The sequence below is a fragment of the Thunnus maccoyii genome, chromosome 22, assembly GCF_910596095.1.
Source record: "Thunnus maccoyii chromosome 22, fThuMac1.1, whole genome shotgun sequence".
Taxonomy (NCBI): Eukaryota; Metazoa; Chordata; class Actinopteri; order Scombriformes; family Scombridae; genus Thunnus; species Thunnus maccoyii.
Window position 1 is genome coordinate 14,684,008 of NC_056554.1, and position 18,247 is coordinate 14,702,254.

Here is an 18,247-nt window from a genome sequence, read left to right on the forward strand (position 1 = left end):
ATAACTCACACACACACACACACGCACACACACAGATATGAACACCCAGAGAAACGGCGGCTCATATACAAACAGATACACACATTTTAAGCGGTTTCATCTTACACATCACTCAATAAACTACATACACAAGGAGAGAATGAAATATATTGGTAACTGTCCAACTGTCCGATCCATGCCAAGGCCTAACAAATAATGATGCTCCCCGTGTGGCAACAGTTTCAGACCAAACACAAAGCCACACGGCAGCTGAGGGAGACACCCAAACAACAGCTAGACAGCAACACACACCCACACATGTATCAGGCGTTCAGTTGCTCCTGGCAGTGAGTGGTGTTTCACTGTCAGAGAAGCTACCAGGATGATGAAAAATCCAATAGAAAACTACAATTCTTATTCTTGGTGCACAATATACAATTGCAAAGTACTTTTTCACTTGTGCAAATGAAAAAAAAACAACCTGTTTTTGCGCCAAAATTTTTATGAATGCTCAAAAAGGAAAATGTACAAATAATCTCACGTCTTTAAAGCAATAGTTTCACATTTTAGCAAATACACTTATTTACTTTGTTGTCCAGAGTTAGATGAGAAGATTGACACCACTCAGCAGCCGGTTAGCTTAGCTTAGCTTAGCATAAAGATTGGAAACAGGGGGAAACAGCTAGCCTGGCTCTTTCCAAAGGTAACAAAATCCACCTATTAGCACCTCTAAAGCTCACTAATTAACATTTATATCTTGTTTGTTTAATTCTTACAAAAACCAAGGTGTAAAAAAGTTGTGGGGTTTATTTTTTCCCTTTGGATGGAGCTAGGCTAGCAGTTTTCCTGTTTCCAGCATTTATGCTAAGCTAAGCCAACCAGCTGGTGGCTTTAGCTTCATATTTAACGGACAGATATGAGTGTGGTATCAATCTTCTCGTCTAACTCTCAGCAAGAAAGCGAATAAGTTAATTTTCCAAAATGCCCAACTATTCCTTTAAGCACTCTCAAGTATTTCAGTTTTTATTTGAAACACATGTCACAAAATCCATTCCGTACTCATAAAAATGACTAAAAAAGTTGCAAAAAGAGTCATAACTATGTTGGATTGACATAAAATAGAAAATGTGTATCCATGAACATGTACAGTATAGAGTATAAGTAACACTGTGGCATTTTCTGAAGGTTTTTGATGTAGGATCTGTTTACTAAAACAAGACTTGACACGATAGTTATAGAGTTGCCACTTGGCAGTCCACGGAAGAAGCTAAAGGAGACATTTGATTGGATGTGTGCCCGGGCTAAGTTTGGATGAGAGGACACTGGGGAGGATGTCCGTGTCAAATGAAGAAACTGGCATTGGCAAAGGGGCTGCGAGCGGACTGAGCCTCACGACTATTGAATGGCAGATGAGAATGATACAGTGCTGGAGGTTGGATAACCCGGTGATGATTTGTTTTCGTGCAAACGGATACAGTAGCGTCTGAAACTGTGTTTCAGTGGCTTTAATATCTCCACCTGTGTCAGCACAAAAGAAAATATCTAACTTCCATGTATGACAACACACTGTACACCTATCAAGAGCAAGCCTGTTTAACCTCTACCCTACTGTTTGTTGTACAAGCGCACATAAAAAACAGTCGAACACTGAGGAACAAACCAACCACAAAACCCTGCAAAAAAAAACTCAGCTGCTCCTCTTGAAGATAAATACACGACTTGAAAATGTCTATCTATCAACAACAGGAAATATTATACACACAAATACACACACTCTTTCAGATGAGGCTTATTTCAGCAGTGTCAGTCTGTCAAAAGGCATCTGATGCTTGAGAACAAGTTACATAATGCATTTGCTTAGCTCGCCAGGGCAGTTTACATAGCAAGATGTTTGCATAGCATGCATATCTATTTGGCTGTTTGGTTATTTAAACAGGGACAAAACTCAAATACTTTACTTGTGTTTTACATACAAACACACACAGATGGCTGCACATCCTGTTGTGAGTCCCACTTTTATTATGTTTTGCAGAGACGTCAGAATTGATAACAGCGTCCTGCTTTTAACAACATCCTGTGATGTTGGATCTTTTTTTCTTATTGTCACTTCTTTCTATACTAGTGTCCTAATTCTGTTCTGCGTGTGTGCAGACTTCTCTTCTGAAGCTCAAACAGGAGAAGATAATGCTCAGATAAAAAAAATAAAAATTAAAAAAAAACACTGTCATTCATGGTGACAGCATTTAGGCTGGACCGCCTGGTGTGCAATTCACAAATATGACAGCACAAGCCGTTCCTTACCAGATGTCCTATTTTTGAGTATGTTTAGGGACATTTGCGAACACTACAATGGGGAAGTATGTGACAGGAAGTGGTCGCCGGTGACCCCAAGCATTCCGGGGGGACGTACGCAAAATCAAAACAGCCGGGAGAAGCAGTCCCAAAAGATGACAAAATTGGAAAGCACTGGGTTATTTTTAACCCGTCAGACTCCCGGTTGTCAGGATGTAAAAGCTCAACAATGGCAGAGGTCTCCCTTGCTCACACACACGCACATGCAGATGTTAAGTACACACACACACACAGCATGCAAACACAAGCAGTTGTACAGTAATTCACTTTGCTACAACTCACAAAAATGCCTGCCAGCTGTCACAAAGGGCAGCGGGTTTGCTTCAAAGGAATCTGATAACAAAAGCATTAAGCTGTCAGCCGCTTCCTTTAAAGTGAATCCCGATGCTTCAAAAATTTTTTTTTTTTTTTTTTGCACAATATATGCATGTCATTAAGACGGTTCTGTCTTTAGTTTCACAAAAAAGCTTGTTAAGTAGGTGACAGGAGAAGCAGACAGGGAAGTGTGTGTGTTTGATGCGTCTGTAGTGACTTTTTGGGGACTTCCTTGAAGCTGGTCCCTTGAGACATCCGGCCATCGTGTTTGTACAATCTATACAGCAGACTTGACTTTCTTACCCCGCTGTGCTCTGTGCAAATATTAGAGAGCACTATCTTCACATCTTCAAGTGTCAGATAAACTTTTTTTTTTTTCATGCAGGTTTGCTCGCTTCTTTTCAGCCCCTATGATGGTTTGATGTGCTAATATGACAGAAGTGACAATGGGAGTGAAATTTTTCTACACTTGAATTATCTTCATCTCGCTTATTTACCTCAGATCAGCAGTGGGACAGGACAGTGTATTCTGTACTAATGCAATCGGTCTTCCAGAGAATAATTCCCTTTCATTCAAATCTAAAAGAAATATAATGCAATAAATTAAAAGGATAAGTCTGCTGATATTCAATTTTTACTTTTATTGTCAACAAATGTCATGAAAAGACATCTATAACAACTATAGCCTGTGTAGCCAAAGTCTGATATATCTTGTACCTCTGTGTCATAGACCTTCATCACTGTCCAAAAACTATTAGAAACTATGGTACAGTGGGCACTTTAGTTTATTTTGAGTCAATCCCACACCATCCTGCTGCTGCGAACACTCGCTGCTGAAAATAGTCCCCGACAAATGCAATATTTATGTCCGTTTGAGTAACATTTGACTGGACCTGCGGTGCCCAGGTGTTTTAGAAAATGACTAAGCCTGTATTAAAAATAAAAGTATAGAGCTGTGACTGGTTTTTAAAGATTTAGATCGTCAGTAGGAACGACTGAGGTTGGAGATGAGAGCCACATACGGGGAGAAACAGTCTAACACATTGACGTGTTGGTCCTTCTCCTGGGATTTGTTGAAATATATAGAATATTGCCAGCCTTATCTTTTAAGAAATTGAGTTTCTCTGCAATTTCATGAAACATTATATTATATATTACAGTATAATTGATGTAACTGAAATGCACCGAAGGACAATTTCATGAGAAAATCACTGAGTTTCCTGCACAGTGGAAATCCCATTTTCCATTTTTTAGCCAAAAAAAATTAAATAAGCATCACTTGAATACAAAAATATTGAACAAATAACTCTTTTCTGTCCATTTCTTTCAACAGGACAGCAGCAATTAACTGCAGCTTCAATACACAAAGCCCTGTAGCTGTTCAGTCCCAAAGAGAGAGCTGACAACTGAGGTTGTGAACCCCTGCGCTCATGGCACAGAGGTGTCATGCCAACCCCTGGTAGTACTCAGAATGAGTTCTCCACCTGGGATGAGGTACAGACATGTCCTTCCTCCCCCACATCTCACTTCAAACCTGATCTAGGATGAGAGGCCAGATTAAGTGTAAGAGTATCTGTGAGCGGGAGTTTGTGGGCAGAGGCGAGGTGGAATTAAGATGGAAGGATATGATGAGTTTGACATGCGACTCTGGGGAGCCGAGAGGCCTCTTCTTACTCGCAAACTGCTCGAGTGTTCTCAGTGTCCTCAGCTATTTCCTGCTCTCACACACACACACTCACAGTGTCTCTCTCTCTCTCTCTCTCTCTCTCTCTCTCTCTCTCTGTGTCTGTCTCTCAAGTGCAGACACAGCAGACATATCGCAGACGTCAAAAACACACACCTTATTGACACATGCGGTGCATATTCAGACAGATTCTCAGGTGTCTAGGATGCTGTTGTCCAGATGGCAGTGGACTCGACATGCAGATCAGGATGAAGTAATGAGGAAGCAGATCAGTGAGCAAACACGCCACACGCTAAAAAAGACGAGCGTGAGCTCACAGAGGAGCTTCTCCTCTTCGTATTTCAGCATTTAGACAATGACCACATCTAACATACTCTCAGCCAGTGTCGAACAGTAAGGTTTGCTTTGTAAAACAATTAAATACGGATGAAAATGATTGAACGATTGCAGGAAAAGATCCAAAAGCAACATCGGATACTTCTATGCATGATTAATTGCTAAAATATGTGTGGAATTTACCGAGCAAACACTACACCTGTCAGTAATGATAGATGACACAAAATTGTTTTTTTAAGTGCCGAAAACCTCACAACTCACTAAAGAGCAAACTAGGGCTGCAACAACTGGATTGACAGAAAATTAATCACCAAAGTATTTTAATAATTGATCCATCGTTTTGATCGTAAACTGAGTATCTTTGGGTTGTCGTTTGGGACAGAACAAGATCTTTGAGGATGTCACCTTGGACTTCGGGAAACTGACATTTTTCACCGTTTTCTGATATTTTATAGCCCAAACAATTAATCAGTTAATCAAGAAAATAATGAACAGGTCAATCGATAATGAAAATAATTGTTAGTTGCAGCCCTAGAGCAAACTATTGAGTGTGAGGAATAGTAAATGAGTGAGTGCTGGTTGTCCAGATTTCACCTTCAAACATCCTTGGGAACACTGTGTATTTTATTATTCTAACAGTATGCCAGGTAGACTGTGAGATGCTTTTTAAAAAGTTCGATTAATATGCCTTATAAAACTTTGCATTGTCTAAGACAATCTACTTTCTACTGTATTATCGTCTGCTTTAACCTCCAAACAGGCACCCCTATTTTTGTGCACAAGCCCACAAACGATGTAATGTAATGGATTTTAATAAGCAGCGCTAACTGTAAGCATCCTTCCCAACAACCCTCAACCTTGAACCTGTTTCTTCCAGTCCCATTTTTCGCTACATGACCCAGCTGCTCTGAAGTAAAGGCAGCCTCAAGGTTAAGCGACCACCTGCTTAGATGTCACTCGGCTCTCCAGTCATCCAACGCGGCGAGGTGCACCTTTCTACATATAGTAGATTAACACACTGTGTCAGCCGTGTCAGCAGTTCATTAGATCCGCTGGCAACCTGCCGAACCTTATCAGCTTTCTAACATTTACGATGTATGCACTTACCATACGGATGATAAGTGAGATGTTAAGTATATTCTCATAAACTCCTGCGTTTCACTGGCGCCCCGAGCAGCTGTGAGTCAGACTAGCTTTGCTCCAGGGGCACCTCCCACGTCTGACCCTTCCCTGTGATCACTTAAAAGTCATATGTCTGTGATTCTTCTGAATAAAGCTTAAAAAATCCTAATTGCGCTGCATTTACCGATCAGATGCTCCAAATTGTGTGAAGTGGGGGAGGGGAGGATTGTGATGTCAATGTGTACCAGACTTGTTCCCCCTCATAAGTGCCCATATGGCAGGGCAGTGTCATAAGTCATGCTGATGGGTCAGTATTAAAGGCAAGTAAATAAAGCTTCTGGAGAGTCTACCATTTCAGCTCATCAGCATTCATTAATAAGACACAAATATCATTAGCCGCCTATAAATGCCACAAGGAAGTTAGTTGAAGAGGAAGAAACAAGATACAGAAAATGTTTGTATCTTGTCTCAGTTTGCACAAGCTGTTAAAATGGACACGGGTGTAAATTTAAAACTGTCCTCTTTCACTTCTTATTCAAGAGAATGACACAAGGGGAAAAAAAGTTGGCGAGTAGGAGGGAAAGAATCTGACAGATGATTGCAAATGTCTCTATCCCACAATTAAATGAGCAAATGATCTGTCTTGATGCCCTTGCAAAAAGGAAACATTATGTGTTTGCCAGGTATTGAGGGGGTTTTTGTTGTGTTTGAGTTCCTGCTGTGCTGACAGGTGAGCTTTCTAACTCCTCAGGGTGCCCTGGGGGCATGGCGGGAGAATGTCTTACTGCAAAATCATCAGGTAAGCAAACACAGAAGCACAGCGTCACACACTAACGCATAGTTACTCAATTTCCCACACAACACTCAAAACTTTGTCTCCGGCCCAATCAAAGTCTTGCAAAACCACACCGAGCTACATCAGCCTCTAGACAGTTAACATGTCTCAACCAAACCTGATCCACCCAGAACTGTATTATCTCTGCCCCAATTTGTAATGTAAGAAGCCATGGAAATAATAGATTACACAAACATTAAAGCTGGAGGTGGATCAGCTCAGGCAACTACAGTTAAGAAAGAAGACTTAGAAACTACCTGATGATTGATTCAAACAGGCATAGAGAGCTCTTTGTCTTTGACCTGTTGAACCCAGTCAATTCCCCTGAAACAGGGATATACCTTACCCCCCTAAACCACCTTAACAGGCATCAGTAATCCTCTGCTTAGGCCACAGATTTTTTTTTTTTTAAAGAGCAGATAAAGGGAGGGGGAAGACAACTAGAGCAAAACGTGTGGAGGCCCACCAAGTCTGATCTAAAAACTTCCAGAAAAGGAGACGCTCCTTGCGCCCGGGCGTCCGTGGAATGTTTTAATAACAGCCCCAAACACGAGATGTGTGGCGTGTGCGCCGGGCCCGAGGAAGAGAAGCAGGAGGAAGGAATGAAAAGACAAAGAAGAGGCTACACGCTTGTTTAATTTGCTTGCTTGGCCTCCGACATGCTCTTCTGGATGTAAGGTTAATGGAAGGTATGTCTATACAGAGCGAGACGGAGAGAGAGAGAGCACACGCCTGGAATAAGGACGAGATACAGCCAAAATGATCACATGTTAAAAGTTAACAATGAACAATGAATAGCATGACAACAACTCCCATTACCACATGGACCACATGGACCATGTGGTAATTGGATCCAGTTCTGGATGGACAACGAGTGAAACTTTTGAATAACAGTGATTACAAGTAAAAATAAAGTCATGCACACAAGTGTACAGAAGATAGGCTACATCCTAGATAACCCCCAACTGGGATTTAGTGTTCCTCATCTATGACATGGCCTAGGGAAAGGAAGGATGAGGGTTAAGACTTTCCCACTGGAAGTATCTCTATTAGGGTATGGTACCCCGTGTTCTCTGACTTTGTCCAAATTAGTTAGAAAAATAAAAAAAACAAGAAAATAGTAACAAAAAAGCAGAATCCCTCCAACCAGATGTGTTGCGTTTGGCCCCCAACTGCATATCTAACCTATTATTTCTGTCTTTCAATGGGAAGGATCATATTACAAGTAATTTATCTCAAAAGGCGCCTGATCTTATTAGTGGCATGACAACCTTGGAAGGAAAATATTTTGCACCTCCAAGAATAGAGCACTTTAAAGTGCAAAAACTCCCGCACACTTTCTCATCAGAAGATTTACTGTCATTAATGTTTACATCCTGTTGGATCTTACATTGCCGGCACATCGTTCAAGATGTGTGCAAAGTGTAAATGTCCGGACTGTCAAAATCCGCAGCTCCGACCTTTGCGGGGCCTTGGAAGAGAAAGATTTAAAACAACATTAATGTGAAGGAAGGAACATTGAGAACAGCCTGTTAAAACTTTTACTGCTACCTTTAAACCTGCAAGGTTTGTCAAAACAAAACCGAAGACAGTGTGCTCAGTGGGGAGACACACGAAGGTCACATGTTTTTAGAAGTGGCACTAAGAGATTAATTAAACGGTTTTGGGCACTCCCTTCAATGCGCAACCATGGGAATGTCTCCGTCTGAGGATTTGTAACTGACAGCAGACAACAGGTTTGACTCTCTGCCAACTTCCTGTGTATGTATTTTCCCTTCCTGCTTGACAGGTTTCTGTTGGGAGTTTTTTTTTAGACGGTGTTCCTAAATATGGACGCCTGTACAGAAGCTAAGAATAAGGGTCATAGTTCAGACAATAGCAAAGTAAATACATGGAGTTAAATTAAAATAAAGATGCCTATCGAACCCTGAAAAAAGAAAACATCTGAGTCTCTTCATGCAGAAGATAAACAGCGGCAACACAAAGACAAAATGTCAACGGTGTCATGACACATTTCTTACTGGCAATGAGATACTTCTAAAGGTTAGCAACCTTCTGCAACTCTTAAAAAAAACATAAGCTGCTGTCTCTGACATGAAACAGAGCAGAAACAAATCATGTGCAGACAGAAGGCCTAAACCTTTGTCAGACCTTTGACCCACTTGCTGCTTGAAGAGGAAGGAGAAGAAAGCAAATGAAAGTCATTGTGTTGTTATCAGGTCCTCTGATGTGTAATACAAACTGGGTCCATTTTGGAGCAGATCAAGGGAAGGATAAGTGGTTCCTGAGAATCCACCTGTTGGTCCGGACATGCTACTGTTAGCAGCAGTAGGACGGATTAGCAGTCAACTCACCATGGCCTTACAATGCCCAATCAGAGACGCTTGAAAGCAACTGTTTCATGTTTCTTTTAACTGAAGTTCAAGTTTACCGGAGTTGTGCTTCACAAGTCTGAACTGACGTTGTTTACCGTTGTGCCCACATCTGCCTGTTAGGCGTGGTCTCTGCTTGTAAATCAGTTTGTTATGAGCACAGGTTGGACCGATAACTTCAGAGGAGACAGACTTGAGAAGGGACAGCATACCAAAGAAATCCACACCGCTCTTTGCCCCTCTTACCCTGGCCACCCAATCACGTGCCCTCTGCCAAGGGAAAGTCCCTGAAATCAGAGGGGACTGCACCTCACTTTTAGGGGTGTGACGGTACACAAAATTTACGGTTCAGTATGTATCTCGGTTTTGGAGTCACGGTTCGATACAATTTTGGTACAGCAGAAATAGATCCATTTGACATAACAATCCTTTGCTTGTTTGCTTTGTTGCTAAAAATGTGAAATCTGTTCACCTTTCTGAATTCAATCTTTATACCTTAGGAAAGTAACACTTCAGTAAATACATGTTATTAGCCAGGAAATTACATGCAAAGTGTGAAAGCCATGGTGACAATTTTAGGCTTCTGTGAAGGGCATGGTGTTGGCCTCTTCCTGTGTTAAGGTGACGAGTATTAGCACAGCGGATCCCACTCTCATAACAGGACAAGGCTGACCTTTGTCACCTTTTATTCTGGAAACATGTAGAGCTGATAGCAGAAACTGTACATTTCCTTCTATGGATTCAATGATTATATTATAATCATTATTAATTTTGTCTATAAAATGCAAGTGTACACTATTCTGCTTGTAAACTTGGTGGTGGAAATGCACAAACAAGGGTTATATTGGACCGACAAAGACAGTGAAGAAGATCACTGCTAGCAAGTAAACATGGATGCAATCAATGTACAATTTAGAATATTCAACAGCACAAAAAATGGCTTTACAAATGTTTATGTAGTGTGATATGGGAGGACATGCACATTTGTTAGACCTCAAGGATACATGCAATGTGTTTTTGTAAGAAAACGCTGAATCTAAAAGACATTTTGTTTGTTTATAAGAAAACTCCACGGGGTACCTTTAAATCTTTAATGATACAAAGTAGCAAAATCTCACATTTGAGACGTGAGCAATAGCAAATACAATTGGGATTTTTCCCTGATAAATGAGCTAAATGACAAATCAATTATAAAAAATGCTCACTTTGAAAAGCCACAAACAGAGGAAGTGAGAAACATAAACGGAACCTAGATCTTTTTTTTTTTTCTTTTTTTTTTTTTACTCATTTGTTTACATCTACACATCTGTGTATGTTGTTGAGCTCCTTTATTTATATTTTGTTCTTCCTATCCACACGTAGTATTGCGAGCTTGTGTGTATCCACCATGAAGGGCTCACTCAGCCAAGAGTTGTGCATTGCCAGCTAGGGGATCAACACCTTAAAGTGTGGCGGAGCTAACAACAATAGCCCGCGCGGGCCTGGGTGAGGGCAGACAGTCCTGCTACTGTGGGCCACTTGCAGCAGGAAACACTGTACAGCAGTGACCTACATCTCTTACTGAGGCGCTTTCTGCATGAGTGAATCAGCTTACTGCTTATGAATGAATTATCTAGAACACACCGGTGGGTTCTAGATAATTCTTGTGTTAGCATTAGAGATTCAAGAATGTAAAGTAAGGAGCTGTTCGGTTTGACCTAAGTTTTTTGACAGTGATATAGTGTTTGAGGAAAGAATGGTATGAATGACAATACATAGAGCATTCAAATTATGAAGTTCACATGCGGTAAGAGATATTTAAATAAAATATTTAGACGTTAACAATACTTAAACAACAATAGCATTTAGCAATGTAACAAAACCAACATGAACGTGAATCAGGTCATTGATTGTCTCAGTGCTTGTTAGTGATTTCAAAACCCAATCTATGCTTTCTGGCATAGCTGGTGACTAGGGGGGGGGGGCACAGCGGAGTAAACCATCAAATAAAGCCCCATTATCTCCCTGGTGAGCCCAGCTGAAAGTCGGACTGGCCTGGTGCGGCGGCGACAGATCTCAGTAATGAAAAGGAACAGTCTGAACCCGCCACGTCACTGTCAGTATTGGGTCAGCCGAAACCACAACAGGGAGCATGATGGAAAATACACATGGAAAACTTAACCAGTGGCTTTATAAATACACAGAGGTTGAGGAGGGTTGGGGTGGGGGGGGGGTCTGTTTGGTGACGGGTCTCATTAGGCTGGATCACAACCCTAAAGCCCCCTGATTGAGATGGGCGACAGCTGTCCACTTTTGGGAAAGCCGACTGGGCAACTGAGCGGCGTCAGTGCGACAACGCAATGCCAGACTTTTGTTTGAGGTTACTAATGATCTACAGCTGGACCCGTGCTCTCTTTTGACAGATGGATTTTGCATTAAAGCAGTATTAATTGATTTTTTTTTGGCCATTTGGGAGCAGCAGACACTGACATACAGTACTATTAAGTTAATATGATGAATGTGTTGGCAAACAGCATATATACAAGGGAAAGTGAATCAATACAGTAAGGTTGAGCTAAAAGATGCTAAAAAACTGAGGAGTTGAGAGGAACTGAAGAGTCTTTCACATTAGACATTAGGTCCTTTGTGTTTATAAAAATGTTTTAGTGCTGCTTTAAAACTGGAGTAACTGATTTTTGGCCAATTGGGGCCAGCAGGAACAAGCTGAATACAAATCACTGACATTATATCACCTTATAAAACTGATGGCAAACATTTCAAGACATCTAGCAGATATGTAGCAACATTAGCATTCATTTGGAGTTGTGTTTCTGGCCACCTAGTAACAGTAGGTCCAAGATCCTCTCTCCTTTTAAGTCTGTTTTGGTCTTCACAAACTCCTTAAAGAATTACCTGGCTGTTTAGCTTCCTAACTGTGTTCACCAGCTAGTTGCTACCTTTGACTGTCTGCTGTTTGGTGCTGGATAGGTAGCATACATTGGGTATAGCAGAGTTTTCATGCTGAAAACAGCTGCCTGCTTCAGCTAGAAATGGGGTTGATGAAAGCAGTGTGAGTGAACCATAACATTGAAGTTGTGGGCCGTGAAATCAAACCAATTAGCTGAAAGATGCTAAAACAATGCTGTGTTGTACAGTGATGTAGAATCGTTCAGCTGAGAGTCGGGTGATCACTTTCTCTGGGTTTGTCATTACAAGCGACCTCTTTCACATTAAACATAACTATTTGACACTTTTTTTAATATAAAAATATTAAGTTGTGCAGCTTTAATCGAGTTGATTGCAGAATTTTGGTGAGGTATGACCTTTTCAGCACCATGTCATGATTCTTTTTTTTGCTTTGGCTCATGAAGGACCCTTCAGAACAGTCTGTTCTAGTCAAAGAAAGGAAATGGCTTTGCCTGTTGAGTTGTCCTCCACAGAACCAGGACATTATGACTCGCTCCACGTACTCAGTGACACTCTGTCTGTCACTATTAGCCCACAGAGCGAACCCAAAACTCGTTCTACGGCTCCAACACTAAGAATGTCTGGTTTTCCTCAAGCGTGTGTGTGTTAGTTTGATCAGCAGCGGCGGAAGTATCACAAAATGCAAATTCCTGTGCTCCCCTCAGTATTTAAGCAAGCACTTGTGAGACAGGCAAATGTCGACGCTCCTTTCAAAACGAATCCCTTCATGAACGCAGGTTTGAGATAGCTGACGTCACCTCATATTTAGCTTCATAAACAAATATTCAGATAATTCTCCCCAAACATAGACAAGCCTCAAGTGAAATCTTCATGACTTTGCAAAGCTGTAGATCGTGTAGAAAAAAAAGTAGAGTGTGAGAAAGATCTACTCGTGTTTGCCTCGCTACATTCGAGTACATATAACCGAACCTACAGCAGCCAGTTTCTGCATCAGCAGGTTATGTAAAGCTTATGCTAAATGGGGGCTCTGTATCTGAGACAACTATCATCCAGCAGGCACATTATTTGAGAACTGGGTGTTCCTTGCATCCAGAGGGAAGGGCTTTGTTTGTTGAAACGCCAAACAAGCTGAGTACACAACACCATTAAAACAGGAGAAGACCACGTTCACATTGCCCCTCAACCGATTTCCATTGTAAATGCCTCACTCCCTTTTTGCTGCTGATTGTAAAAAAAAAAAAAACCCACTATGCCCAATTGCTTGCTCAAGGTGTAGAAATGATTTGATTCCTATTGTTTACATCTACTCTGAATTTGGCCAATGTCATGCATACTGCAATGCATGGAAGCAGATTTACATTAAACCAGTTGAAAAGTCTTACAATGAAGAACAAGCTTTTTGTGGTAAAGACAAAGCCATGAAAGATGTCATATAAGTTAAACTCAGGCTGAGTGTAAAATGAGTTTAATACAATTCTACACCATGACCTCTAAGTCAAAACATGCTGCTGTTTATCTGCAACACCATAATCAATTACTTCACCTTTGGCTTTCCTTCCAGAAAACAGAAGTTCCTGGAAGACAAGAATCTACCAGTTAATCAGTCCACAATAAAGACATTGGCTTTAGTTCAATGTGATGGCAGCTGGTTGCTGATGTGACCGCCAACTATTAACTACTGGGCTAAATTGTTGAAATTTAATATCCTGTTTACAAATTTCTAGACTTTTCAGACCTAGTAAGAAACTGTGACATGAGTTGTTTCATGTCGAAGGTGACAAGCGCTCATATACAACAAATTGCGCACTTAAGTAATCATCCTCTATCACCGTTGCCCTCTTTCACATCTCAACCGCCAGTCTGCTCTTTTGAACATCCTAAATCAAAGGGGAGCTGCCTGACCCACCAAATGTTAAACCTCACGCCCCCAGTCTCGCCCCCTAACCCTTCACAGCATGATAAATGGCAGCTTTGAACCCTAAACTGTTCCTGCAACAACAGCCTCGTCTCTAACCTCAATTACCAGAGCAACAAATTCTTTCTTTATTACTTTGTGCACGTGGCAATTACAGGCATATACACGTGTGTGTGTATATGCAAATATACATGCAAACAAACAGTCATTCCCAAAAACAAGCATCACTCAGCAGAGTAACCTCATTTCTTAAAGTGCAAACATCCTATAAAGGATGTGTTGCTAGTCATAGGTGCAATGAATCATATTCTTAAAGATTCTGAAAGTTAAAACCAAGATTAAGGCACAATCAAGCAACTCCAAGATTCACTTCAACAGCTCTTTATCTGAGAAAACACTGTGTATACAGGACCTACATGAACACACACACAAGAGTCTTGTGTTTTTCTCTCCTGACGCCAAGACCAGCAAAAAAAAGGCAGCTGACCTTTCCAGGGAGCCGGCTGGGAAATGGGTAACGCTGCGGTCATGTTTACTGACACTGTATTAAGTCACCACTATCTCTGCATCCACTGCACTTCATTGTTTGCGGTGAGAGAGGGCTGACATTGTCCCTTGGCCCGTTTTACACTGCCGAGCTGCTGTTGTGGAAAAGGCCAAGTGTGCTTCTGCCTTATTAATCAATAAACTGTGTATCCCCGGTTTATTTTCAGGAGCTGCTTAACACTTGTAAACAGACAGTCATGAATGCTTAACAGCTGTCTAGGTTTATTACTTTCTCTAGCAGCCTTAACAGACGGACAGAGGTGGATGTGTTGGATGAACATAAATATATAGATGAGTCTATAGGCCTCCATTTTCAAAGCTCTGTGTGTGTGTGTTTGTGTGTGGTGTGTGGTGTGTGTGTGTGTGTGTGTGTGTGTGTGTGTGGTGAGGGGGGGGGTTTCTTCAGTTGCAGTGCCTTGTGGCTGTAAAACAAAGAGCTCATTTAGTATTTGTGCAAACAGCCAAGAGTGCAAAAGAGTCAAAATATAAACACTTGAAATGAAAAATTTAAATGTACCTTCATGGGATTTCACTTGAAACCGTACTTAAGACGAACGCCAATATTTACATCAGTGACACCTTGTTTGAGCTATCTGATAATCTACATGTGATGGGATGTGAGAAAGTGGAGGATATCTGCTTCAGGTAAATGTGTCACTGGTTAAGACGCAGCATACAGGCAGCGGGCCCTTGTCGCATGTCATTCCCCATCTCTCTCTCTCCCGTTGTTTCCTGTCATCTCTCCTTTGTTACCCCCCCCCCCCCCCCCCCTCAAAAAACGGCAGTTCGACAAGAAAATTCCTGGAACTAGAAATTTTGGAGCGTTCAGGCACATCTGGTGGATTTTAGCATACAGTTGCCTATTCACACATCCAACAGAAACAGAGCAACATTAGCATTGATTATTATCATCATTAGTATTATTTGGAGTCGTATTTGTGTCCAAATGATTAATATAAAATATAACTATAAAATACAAGTACTTATGTGATCCATTGTTGATATAAAAAGATTGATTACAGTCACCTTTAGTGAACTCAGTTTAAATCTTGGTTTGTGTTTAAAGGGCTGTTTGAGAGAGCAGACTTATAACTAACTGTCCAGTACATAAAAAGCAGGAACAGATTTAATGCACAGCCATAAACAAAACTATTCATGGTTGTCAACATAGATTATCATGACTGTCCTCTCAAGTTATTGCAGATGCCTTGAGTATTGTTTGACCTTCTGTTACTCTATTGTCACTTGCTATTAAACAGGACTGTGTTACAGGACTGAGGGACTTTCTGAGTGACTATCAAAAAGCAGAACCAAAGGAAGAGTTAAAGGAAGTAATCTACTTCTAAAAACAAACACTATCCTCCACTAAGACACTGAAACCTTAGCTTACGATCATAACAACACGAAGTTATTCAGATATATCAGATACCAGTAGATTCAGTCAGCTGGGTTAAAGCTGTATTTTCATTTTTTATGAAAAGAATTTAAACCTTTCAAGACACAATCGAAAGAAGGCTTGAATGGGCTTTGAATGGATATACTGGTCACACAAGCACGTACTTAGTATGTCGATACATACACCATTATGTACAATATAAACACATACCAGTTTTGACGTTTTTACCCTGAAGCTGCTTTGTTTATTTGTTGGTTTAAAAGCCTAGGCGAGGGCTGCAAGATATATTGAACACATCTGTTGCATTACTTCTTCTTATGTAACAATGTCTGTCTGTATTGTCCCTGTTAAAAGGATCAAACAAAGAAAAGAAATAGCAATTTCTCTGCATGCGTGGGCCTTTAACTTTGTCAATTAAGGCACCTGCCATGTACAAAAGCCTCAACAGCCAAATCAATATTGCCTGGTTAAAAAAAACAGATGCAAACAGATGGAAATCCTCTTTTCATTAGGTTATGTGAACTGTACAATTTCAGAATGGGGGGGGGGGTCATCTGTGGGCTTGTGGCAATGATCAGCATGACTCAAAACACGTTCCACTGTAAACAGAATAGCATTTATGTAACCCTCTTCCATCACAAGGGACCTATCATCTTGTAACCTACATATTTTAGATGCTACTTACATTGCATATGTGTGCATAATGAATTGATGCATGTATGTTCTGATGGAAAGATTTGTGCCAGGCATACTGTAAGGTTTACCCCCCCTGAAAACAACATCATCCTTGATGACACATGAACAGTGCCATTACAGTAAATACTCATGCCCTCAGAGAGGATGCATCCTGCATTCCTGTCATGTCATGCATTCCTCAGCAATGTACAGAGAGAGGTAGGGGGGGGGGGGTAGGAATATAAGGTGACTGTGGACAAAAAATGCATCACTTTCCTTTAAGCCCCTGCGCAGGGCTTTCCCCGGTTTTCCCTGAGAAAGCCACGGGGGAACAAGAAGGAGGAAGAGGAGGAGGAGGTGGTGGAGGAGGAGGAGGGGGAGGAAGGGGGGGGGTTGATAATACTGTACATGCGTAAATAAATTGGAGACACTTGTATCCGACATGAACTGTGCTTACCTGTGATAGCTACATTTGCAGCATCAGACGAGTGGCTGGGTAGATCATTCGAGTAAGTGCACTCCAAGCCCAGTACCGCATAGATGACGAGTCCACGTAGCAATGCATTCACTGCCTTGTGGATGTAACTCATGGTGGAAATGAGGCGAAAATCTGGTAAATTCGTATCCGTGGGACCGGGGAGAGTGGGGTGATGGGTAGATTTTTAAAGCAATCCCAAGGAGAGAGAAAAAAAAATGATACTAATATATCAGGTTCGGACTGGATAATACAACAATAGCGAGCCAAAAAAATATAAAAATTGGAGCAGAAATATGACGTGTCACGAGAAAAAAAAAGGGACACCTGGAAAATGCACCAACTTAAAAAAAAAAAAAAAAAAAAAAAAAAAAAATCCCGCAGTCGACTATTTTGAGGAAACCCACCGGCTAACAGCTGAAACACAAGCAGGCACTGCTGTCACAAAACCTTACAGGAGGAATACCTGCAAAAGAATAGTTCATCGTGGGTCATCGGCAAGTCAAACTACTTTGAGAGAAGACCCCCCCACCACCACACTCATAAAAACAAAACTAATAGCCTCTAATGGGTTTTTGGTGGCTGTTTCAGAGGGGTGACTGCTGCGAGCACCCCATGCCTTTGATGTCTAATTGAATACAATTAAAGAAATGTCTAGCTGGATAAGGAGAAGACCACATGCAGCCTGGAGGAATCCCCTGTCCAAAAACAAAACAAACAAACAAAAAAAATGGTAGGAGCTTTCTACCCGTGGATATCCGTGAGCCACAAATAATATCAAGTGCTGTATTAAATCCTTATGTAGGCCTGTGAGAAGGAAGATAATAGTCTCTGTACTTCCACGTACAGTATACAAACACCGGGGACAGCTTCAGCATATTGAACTCGCAGTGTCTCATAGGTCCGCCTCTTCATACGAAAGTAGCAAATCCCATTGCATCAAAAAAAAACACACACACACATTCGTGTCTTCCTCCGTTTGCTCTAATCCGTCTCCGACCTATATCAGCCGATATCCGCCTACTTTCTAAATGAAGTTTTTAAAAGTCAGCTTTTTTTTTTCGTGGCTCGGTGTGTTACTGTATCCTCCTGTCATATCAGCTGCTCGCCGGCTGATGCAGACTAGGGAAGGAGAGCCGACCGGGGCGGAAGTCAGTATGCAAAATGGTTTGACATCAGGAGGAGGAGAGGAGAGGAGAGAGAGAGAGAAAGAGAAAGAGAGAGAGAGAGAGGGGGGGGGGGGGCTTTACATTTGGCCCCGACTACTGCCGCGTGTAGGACGGGATACTTTATAAGCGGTGACACCGGGAGAGGTTTTGTTTTTAAAGGGGGGGAAAG

General features: G+C 41.4%; 1 protein-coding gene across 4 annotated transcripts in view; it reads right to left on the bottom strand.

Moving 5' to 3' along the window:
* The window catches only part of stim2b (stromal interaction molecule 2b), a 43,528-nt gene extending 26,309 nt beyond the window's left edge, over window positions 1–17,219 (bottom strand). For all 4 annotated transcript variants that reach the window (XM_042400712.1, XM_042400710.1, XM_042400711.1 and 1 more), the window contains exon 1: window positions 16,892–17,219. In XM_042400712.1, the coding sequence (XP_042256646.1) occupies window positions 16,892–17,024 (133 nt within the window). In that variant the 5' untranslated portion in view covers window positions 17,025–17,219. The remainder of the gene's footprint in view (window positions 1–16,891) is intronic.
* Between the last annotated feature and the right edge of the window lie 1,028 nt (window positions 17,220–18,247).